The sequence below is a fragment of the Heteronotia binoei genome, chromosome 3, assembly GCF_032191835.1.
Source record: "Heteronotia binoei isolate CCM8104 ecotype False Entrance Well chromosome 3, APGP_CSIRO_Hbin_v1, whole genome shotgun sequence".
Classification (NCBI taxonomy): Eukaryota; Metazoa; Chordata; class Lepidosauria; order Squamata; family Gekkonidae; genus Heteronotia; species Heteronotia binoei.
In genome coordinates, this window is record NC_083225.1 from 131,912,944 (window position 1) to 131,923,204 (window position 10,261).

At 41.6% G+C, this 10,261-nt stretch overlaps 1 protein-coding gene across 1 annotated transcript; it reads left to right on the top strand.

Moving 5' to 3' along the window:
• Positions 1-1,189: 1,189 nt before the first annotated feature.
• ADPRH (ADP-ribosylarginine hydrolase) lies at positions 1,190-9,048 on the top strand. Its single transcript, XM_060234456.1, has 3 exons — positions 1,190-1,557; positions 7,099-7,459; positions 7,816-9,048. The coding sequence occupies exons 1-3, from the start codon at positions 1,245-1,247 to the stop codon at positions 8,219-8,221; spliced, it is 1,080 nt and encodes a 359-aa protein (XP_060090439.1). The 5' UTR covers positions 1,190-1,244; the 3' UTR covers positions 8,222-9,048.
• The last annotated feature ends 1,213 nt before the right edge of the window (positions 9,049-10,261 follow it).

Genomic DNA, 10,261 nt, shown 5'->3' on the forward strand with positions numbered 1-10,261 from the left:
GTTTATAAATGAAAACCCCATACAAGTCGCACCTTTGTTGTTAGCCAAAATACAAGAATGTGGGGAGTTGGCGGGACTTTGTATTAATAAAGAAAAATCAAAACTTCTATGTAAAAATATGCAAATAAATAAGCAACAATAATGGCAGAGACTAACAGGCTGTGAAGTTACCTCCAAGGTAAAATATTTGGGTGTGGAGATAACAATTAAGAATATTGATTTGTTCAAAAATAATTATGAGAAGCTATGGCGTAAAATGGAGGAAGACATGTTAAAGTGGAATAAACTTAATTTGTCACTGTTGGGTAGAATAGCCGCAATTAAAATGAATATTCTACCAAGAATAATGTATTTGTTTTAAACTATTCCAATTGTGAAAGACAGTAAACAATTTAATAGATGGCAAAGAAAAATTTCAGGGTTTGTGTGGGCTGGGAAGAAACCAAGAATTAAAATGAAAATTTTAACAGATGCAAAAGATGTATAGATGGCATATGACTCCTAAGAAATTGGCAAAGATGAATAATAAGATGCCAGACAGATGTTGGAAATGTAAAAAACATGAAGGTTCTTTCTACCATAAGTGGTGGACTTGTGAAAGAGCAAAAAGTATTGGCAGATGATTCAACAAGAAATTTCTAGGATCTTGGGATATGAATTTAAGAAAGTTGCAGAGACTTTTCTGTTGGGATTACAAATGGAAAAATTTCCAAAAGAAGATAGAACTATAATTTGGTACTTGCTTTCAGCTGCTAGGACATTATATGCGCAGTTGTGGAAGCAAGAAAAAGAGAGAGAGCTCTCCCAGAAGCTGCCCTTTCAAGGACAATTCTGCAAGAAGTTAGTTGAAATACAGCAAGTAGCTGCAAGTGGAGGAGTGGGAAATCAAACCCGGTTCTCCCAGATATGAGTCTGCACACTTAACCACCACACCAAACTAATAGAAATAAAGAGCACTTGTATCATCCTGAAACCATCCCTGCCGCCCGGTCCGTGGAAAAATAGTCTTTCACAAAACCTGCCCCTGGTGCCAAAAAAGGTTGGGGACTGCTGATATAAAAGATTCAGCTTAAAAACATCCATGTTTAGTAACTTTATACTGAAATCAGGTATACAGTGATAGGCAGTTTGGACTGAAAGATATTTAACAAAATCACTGGACTTTGTGGATCCTAGCTACAGCTTTAACCCATTTTAACTGAAGGCTTTGTCTTTTTTCAGCTCTTATTTGTGGGGGACTGATCATGTGTTCCGGCCTGCTTGAAAACTATGTAGCAGCTATGGTGTTGAGTGCAACTGGAGATGCCCTGGGCTTTAGAAATGGGCAGTGGGAATTCCTTTATTGTGGTGAAGAGATTCATGCACAACTGGCAGAAATGGGAGGTGTGGACAGAATCAATGTGGCGGGCTGGCAAGTCAGCGATGATACTGTCATGCACTTGGCTACAGCGGAAGCCCTGGCAGCAGCTGGAACAGACCCAGATTTGGCACACCTCTATTCTCTCCTTGCAAGAAACTATAGGGACTGCATGAAAGATATGAGTGGAAGAGCTCCAGGTAAACTTTTCTGAAGTTTTGCACTTATAAGAAAATATGTGGTTGTATTTCTTAAGTGTCACAGATCATCTGGAATGTTTAGATTGGAACATTTTGTAGTGTGTTTTTGCCTCCACTACTCTTGAAAGGCTTAATTCCCAATAACATTCAATTAACAGAGCCTAAAAATGAAGGCACTTTTGCTCAGCTGCTTTCTCTAGTTCAGTTCCACAAGGAAGAACAAACAAGAATATCTGCAGAATATTAAGAAAATCTATTTGCACATTTTAGACTTTTAAAATATTTTATCAAATGCCACCGAACTGTTAACTACTAGAAATTTTAATGGCATTCACTAATGAGAAATATATGAAAGTAATATTTTGGCCGACTGCTAGGAGAAGAGTGCTGTGTCCTGTAACCTATTATTTTGTCCTTCAAACCAGCATGACACACGTAGATGGTGATCTTGAGGTTGTCTTTCAGTTTCTTTGGTTTAAAAAATATTTCCATGTCACAGAACCACACAGCGATGATATTCTATCCAGCCCAATCCCTGTTGAGAATAATGTCATGGACCTTTCCTAAATTAGTCCTTCATATAAAAGAAGAGATTGGATTTATACCCCATCGTTCACTCAGAATCTCATAGCAGCTTACAATCTTCTTCCCTTTCTCTCCCCATAACAGACACCCTGTGAAGTCTTTGGGGCTGAGAGAGCTCTTTGAGAGCTGCTCTTAAGGAATGAACTGTGACTGACCCAAGGCCACCCAGCTGGCTGTATGTGAGGGGAGTGGAGAATCAAACCCAGTTCTCCTGATTAGAATCCACTGCTCTTAACCACTACACCAAACTGGCTTTCCACAAGAACAGTGAGAATAGCAAAACTAGACACAACTTTTCTGTAGAGGAACAGAAGGCCACCTAAATTTGTATGAATGATCCAGGCTATATTAAGCAGATAGATAAAGGACATGCAACAGTCATTGTGAACGGGATTTGTTACATAAAAGGCTGAATAACTGTTTACAAGCATTTGTCTTCTACAGACTGCTAACTAACAATCCTCCTGAGGTACTATCAAAGAGAACTGAAGGCATTCTTGAAGCTCCCACTTAATGACACTAGACATTCTTGTTATAACGCTGGGAGAACCCCATCCTGTCATCATCTGTCTGCTACTTATGATTAATCAAATAGACAGTTCTGAATGCCCTGACCTGGATAGTCCAGGCAAGCCCAATCTCGTCAGATCTTGGAAGATAAGCAGGGCTGACCCTGGCAAGTACTTGAATAGGAGACCTCCAAGGAATACCAGGGCTGGGATGCAGAGGCAGTCAATAGAAACCACCTCTCTGAGTGTCCAACCCCCCAGTAGTGGTCACTGGAAGTCAACCTGAATTCCAGGTGTGCGTGTGCATATGTGTATGCACATACACACAAAGGCAGTTCTGGAATACCAATCAATACTCTGAGTCAGTAGCTGATTACATTGGTAGACTTTACATTTTAAATACATTAAGTCATCTTAAAAAGATACACAGACAGAAATGCTATTAATCACTGTGGATGCTGATTCATAGACTAACATTCTTCGTGATGATAGATTATGGGCCAAAAAGATCTACTGCTCAAACCATTTTTGAACTGTCATGATTTGCTTTCACATGTTTTAGATTCATTGATAAAATGCATTTACAAATCCATGGAACTGGCACATGGAATATGCACAGCAGCACAATAGGCAAGCTGTCAGGTTACTGTAAAGCTTTTAATAGAATATATCCTGGGCATGGTCTCTAGATCAAGTCAAGTCTGAACTCTCACTAGAAGCTAACCGAACATGAGCAAACTGAGGCTATTGTACTTTGATCACATTATGAAAAGACAAGACACTCAGAAATGCTAGGGAAAGTTGTAAGCAGCAAGAAAAAAGAAAGACTCGACATGAGATGGATTGAGTTAATAAAGGAAGCCACAGCCCTTAGTAGGCAGATCTGAATAAGGCTGTTAACAATAGAATGTTTTGGAGGGCATTAATTCACAGGGTTGATATAAGTCAGAAGCAGTTTGACAGCACTTCACACAGATACACACAAGTGCTTCAAGATATTTTTGATTCATTTTTTGTATATGCATTAAACGCTATATAATTTGTTAAGATTTTCACAGTGTATTTATGTGTTGAAGGTTTGACCCCGCCCCCACCTTTTTCAGCACTGGCAAAGTTGTCTTCATCTAGGGTTTCTTCTTGTTAAGGAGAGGCACTGCCTGATTTTTCAGTCCTGTGGTTGGGGAATCGCTTAAAATTGAGGAAGGGATGTTTCCTCTTATTCTGTCTTCTCCTACCTTCTTCTATTCCCACCTGTGATTATGTAGTTATATTCTACATCCTGTGAAATTTCAGAATGGCTGGAATAGGGAAATTTGGAGAAGAGTGTTGTATTAATGGTCATTAGGTCCAAATGTAACTTGTGACTTTTGGCTTTTAAAGCAATCTGAGTCTCAGATGTGGAAATATTGAAAAGTAGCTCAAAATAGGATTGGCACAGGACATCTGTTCTAAAACCTTTTTTAAAAAAAAAATGCTGTTGAATTTTTCCTTACATATATGTATTGTATACTTCATGGAAGATATCTGGGTCCATGAGGCAGAGTCCTTTCCTTTTGTACCCTTAGAAGCTCATTGATTCATGAATCTTGAGGAGCAGAAGACATTTATTTCTTACATGAGGCAGAGTTCTCCTGTGACTGTATTTGGTTTAAGGTGTATCTCAGAATTGTGATAGCCATTCAGATTTCTGTCAACATAAACTAGTGGGCAGGTGGCTTGCTCCTTTTGCTCTTGTCACCTTATCTACTACATGAAGATTTCACCAAGAAGTAAAACTGAGTGCATAAAAGGACAGAAACTCAAAACTGAAGACCCAAGTAAACACTGAAACGGCTGTAAGCCACATGACTTAACCAGATGCCACAAAGGGGTAGGCATGAGCCATGAGCTGAGAAATCCCGTTCCAGTGTCATTTCAACCAAAGATACACTTTAAGCCACAGCCACCCATCTGCAATATGGGAACAAATAAATTCCTTAACCCTTCCAGTCTTAATCAGTTCCTCTGATTACTGGGTTAACACAGGGAACCTGGAGAAAGACCCAGATAATGTTGTTTATGCATGATAAGGCTAAGGCTTAGTTGGACTCTGTGGTGCTGGCTGGGTGGTGCAGCTTCAGCAGCTCTTTTGACAGAGCTTGTGGAGGATTTTTTTGCTGATTTCTTCCCTCCTCCTGCAGACACTTAATTTGTTCCCCAGACACTGTTCCTTTAGGTCTGCTGACCCAAAGGAGCACAATTTTAGGGGGCAAAGGAGGCTGTGGTGAGAGGGTAGAGGTGGAGATGTTACCTTCCTCTAGCTCAGGGGTGGGCTGCCAAGGGCCATATGAATATTTATAGCATTATTCGCAGGCCATAAAAAATTATCAATTTAAAAAACAGTGCTCCACTGAGGAAGAATGATTCAGACCAGCAAAATTAATGCAAATAATTGTTTTTCTAATTGAAGTCATGTGGGGAGAGCCTTATCTGGCCCACACACACACACATACACACTCGGCCCGCTGCCCTAGGCAAATGCATAGGTCCAGGGCTTTTTTGTAGAAAAAGCCCAGCAGGACTCAGTAGAACATTAGACCACATCTCTTAATATTAGCATATTAGGTCACACATTCATTAGCATATTAGGCCACACCATCTGGGATAATCAAGTGCAAACTGAACCATGATAGTAACTTTTCCAGGCCCTGCAGCAATTCTGGTCAGCCAGCCAGGCCCCCGCACAGTACTGTGATCTCTGCCTGGCCCTGGGAATGCTGCTGCACAGCATGGCTGGGCCCCACGATCCTCGCTGGCCAGCCAGGCCCCAGGGAGGCTGCCACATGGCAATCTATGTATCTGTCCAGCAATCCCCGAGGGCCACACCAAGTGACCTTGAGGGCTGTATACGGCGCTCGGAACAGAGGTTCCCCACCCCTGCTCTAGCATGACTGTTTTGGATTAAAGTCTAAACATTTAGATGTCTGAAAAGGGCAAAAGACAAGAGGATGCTTGGTTTTCTGAGCACACTTGTGTGTATGTGCACACAGGAATTATTTCCACAGACCAGCCTTTGGGATTTAAATGGAAAATCCAGACATCAGGCCCTCACATGGTCAAGAGATAACCTGTTCATGGGGCTTTGCTGAAGGCACTGTCATGGCTAAAACAATTTAGGAAGGAATCTGAATGACTGGGGTGTACAACTAGATACTTCTGGTATGAGATTGGCAATGTCTGATTTTGCAGAAAACACCCCCCCCCCCCAATGATTTCCAGTTCTGCTTTTATCTCTGCTCCCAATAAAATGGGAATTGTCAGAGGCAGCAGGAGCAGGGAGAGGAAGTGCACGCCAGTCTCCAGCTGGTCTGAATTAGATACCAGGTCTAGCACACATCATTTTCTGTTGGCACTAGGGAAGGCCAGGTCTACTGCCTGTTATAGAGCCAAACCATGTTACCTTTTTCATGTGTTTTCACTTATTCCCCTCAGCCACACAGCAGCTGAGACAGAGAGCATACCCAAATGGCATTGTGGAAGGAGGGAAGGACTTCTGTCTGTTCTTGTGTGAAAACTGCACAGGGTGGAGAGTTATTTCACAGATCTTGCTACTTCACTTGGAGTACAGGGAACTGCAAAACTGGCAAAATAACTCCTCCCAATACCATTTTCATGCAAAAATACTTGGGTGGAGAGAGCAAGAGTCCTTCCCCTCCCTTGTGGTGCTGTTCCAAGCCTATTTGCACTTTTTAAAAAAGCTGTTCTCCACAACTGATGTGTAGCTGCGGGGAACAAGTGAAAGCATGTGAAAAAGGTAGTGTATAATTTTGCTCGTATAAAGCACATCGTATATAGCATATAGAAAGTTTGAACTTTCAGGGATCATTATTTTCTGTGTGCAGGAGACCAAACCTGTGGAGTCCAGAGGCGAACCATATAAAATAATATATATAAAATAATGACCCTTTAAAAGTTTTAAATATATAGAAAATATTGTTCCTGTATTTATTAAAACAATTTTCCCTGATATAGTTTTCTAGAATGCTAATAATCCTGATATTTAATGAAATTGATAATCTTGCCCTCCCATTTTTCTGATATAGAATTAAAATGTTTGAATTGCAGACCCTTAGGGATGATTGCTGTCCAGTTGTACACATGCTTCTGTGTGAGAAAGAGCTTAGGAGGAAGACATTTTTTACATTAACAGTTTCTGATCAGATTTACAGATTTATTCTGAGGTGTGATTATCTTAATCAGCCATTTCTGTACAGAATCAACAACTACAAATTGTGGGCAGAAAGAAAAATGTCTGCTCTTGCCTCAAAGCCACTAGCAGCAGAGGCTTAGCGAAAGCTCTGTAGATAAAGCTGAATTGTCTTGTGGATGGAGAAACTTGTGCTGCTTGGCGTTGACGGAACGCAGGAATTAAATATTCTGGTTGATTTCTCTCATCTGTTCTCTGCAGGTCAGACCTGCATGCGATATGCAAGAAGTTTGAAACCAGATGAGCCAGATGGGTGGAAAATCCCTTTCAATGAAAGAGGTGGAGGGTGTGGAGCTGCCATGAGGTCAATGTGTATTGGTCTACGGTTTCGTCACCCAGAACAACTGAATAGCTTGATTGAAGTCAGCATTGAGAGTGGGCGAATGACTCACCACCATCCAACAGGTTACCTGGGATCCCTGGCTTCTGCTCTCTTCACTTCTTATGCTGTGAACCGCAAGCCCCCTGAGGAGTGGGGGAAAGGCCTGATGACAGTTCTACTAAAGGCTAAAGCCTATATCCAGAAGTCAGCATATTTTGTGGAAGAAAACTTGCAGCACTGGTGAGTGTGTGACTGTGCATCTGGCCGTGTGAATAGGTATGGTGTGGAGACGACATGACATATATCCCATATAGTACAACTTGAAGGGAAGAAAACAGAGGGTACTGGTTGCCTTAAAATTTCTATAATACTGGCATATAACTATACTGTTTACCAGAGGGTATTTTTTTAGCCTGTCCTAAACAGTTCTGAATAATATGGGATGTCTCTGCATTCATACAGAGTACATCCTCTGTGTTGATACAGCATGTATCTAATTTTAATATAAAGAGGCTAGAGTCCCAAACATGCCTGCTACACTTTACTAAGTTAGGCTGCTTGAGAGAAACCCTCGTTTCTTTTTTTGCATTTCACAGGGACTACTTTGAAAGTAACTGGAAGCAGTACCTGGAAATCAGAGGCATTTCGGATGGAAAGTCTCCTCCTTCCTTTCCTGCTGAATATGGTGTGAAACAAAGAGATGAATTCTATACCGCTCTCAGTTACTCCCGCTGGGGAGGCAGCAGTGGACATGATGCTCCCATGATTGCTTATGATGCCATTCTTGGTTCTGGGAACAACTGGGCTGAGCTAGCTAATAGGGGTTTCTTCCATGGCGGAGACAGTGACTCTACAGGGGCCATTGCCGCAGCCTGGTGGGGAGCAATGTATGGCTTCCACGGAGTCAGTGCAAGTAACTATAGGGATATTGAGTACAGAGACCGACTGGAGAAAGTTGCTGGAGACCTTTATCACCTCAGCTTGGCAGCAAAGCTTGATTGAAGAGCCCTTTGGACTGGGTGGAGCAAGACAAAATTGCAGAAACCAAATGCTGAGAGGGTCTGCTAATATTAGTCTTTATGAAGACCACAATATAGCCAAATAAAAGGCTATATTTTTACAAATAAACTCAAAAGACTTTCTACATGAACCAAAATATTAAAATAATTACTTGCTGCAGTCATATGGAGTAAATCTAAGTTGCGCTGGATAGTGAAGACTGCTTCTGTTCACCTGCATTCACTAATCAATAGTAGACACTGTAAATGAGGGTGACAAGACACAAAAATCATTTTTTAAAAAAAAACCCTCCAAAAAAGCAAATTGTGGGTTTTAGCTTTAACTTACCAGTATTTGGTTGCTTGTGAGAGGCTTGCACACAGAAAATCGGCATATAAATAAAAATATACCATGTAGTGCTAACTGTTACCATGCTTAAGACAGATCCAGGTGGACAGCCAGTTTAACCCAGGCTTGAAGAGCTATAGAGCAATTAACAGATTCTGCATTTATTGCCTTTGACACTTTCACCATCATTTCAATTCTGCATGTTTACTGACTTTGCTGTTTTCTAACACAACAAATGGTATCTAAACTAAACTGGTTGTTCTTTCAATTTGTTGTACTATTTTACAATAGATTTTAACTTGGTAGTGTTTTGCAATCTTAACCACTGCCCACCAGCCGCCCTGGGCCTGCTTCAGCGAGGAAGGCGGGACATAAATCAAACAAAATAAATAAAAATTAAAAAAATGTAGCTCTGCTCACTGTACCCCATTTCATTGTCTGATGAAGCTTACATTTTGAATAAAACTTTGTTAGTCTTAAAAGTGCTATTGGACTCCAACTTTGTTCCATGCCTAAGACAGTGTGTGCGCCACTCTCCACCTGGTAAGAATCTTACTACAATTTGGTGTACTAAAAAACCAAAACAAAGTACAATTAACATTTTTGGTGCAGTGGACAGGCAGAGCTGATTAGCTAAGGATTCCTGCCATTGAACTTCCTTCTTGATGGTGCTTCTGCCTTCTCTGGATTTGTTCTGTTATAATGCTGAAGCAGTGGGCCCTCTAAGCTGCGGATAGTTTTTGAGACACCTGGCTTGGCTCAAGTTGTTGAGCTTTTTAGGGTGGGACTTTCTTAGACTCTGCATTCCAAGACCAGTTAATCCTAGAGGCTAAAGGACTCCCTCATCAGTGGCAGCATGCCATGAACTTTGTTAACTTGCAGACAAAGAATGTTGAGTGGTGTTAGGGATTTCTCGCAACTGCTAACTGCTGAGACTGACATCCTAACTCCCTCCTCTCATGAGGATCAGTTGTGCTCATTGTTGTAGTCTTCCTTCCTCCACTAATAATTTGCTTTGTCTGGGTTAGGAGAGTCAGTTCTGTATCACAGCTGAACCTTTACCAAATGCTTCCAATCCACACCCAGGCAGGACATGTAGCTATAGCTTTCAGCATAGCCAGAGAAGAGAGGTAAATGAAGAGTTGGGTTTATATCCCCACCCTTCACTTGGAGTCTCAGAGCAGCTTACAATCTCCTTCCCTTACTCTCCCCACAACAGACACCCTGTGAGGTAGGTGGGGCTGAGAGCTCTGACAGAAACTGCTCTTGAGAGAACTGTGACTCAGCTGGCTGCATGTGGAGGAGTGGGGAATCAAACCCGGTTCTCCAGATTAGAGTCTGCCACTCTTAACCATTACATTAAACTGGCTCTCAAGGGACATCCATCCCTTTGCAGTAAAGGTGGCTTCTTCTGGGCCACTTGGCAGAGTCCAGGACCAGGCAAGTGTCTAAGTGCTGGCACTAATAGTGCCTGTGACAGTTGTTCAGTCACTGACTGACAGGAATCCTTCTCTTGCACAAGAGCTGTGCAAAGTACATGGTTAGAGCAAGAACCCCTGACTGTCTAGAGCCAGACTTGCAATTTGACAGCACAGATACTGGTAGGACCACATTTTTCAACAGATGGTCTGTGTCACTGGGGAAAGGGAAATGTGAGTACTGGAGTCCCAAAGCCACCAAGCAGAACCATTAAAG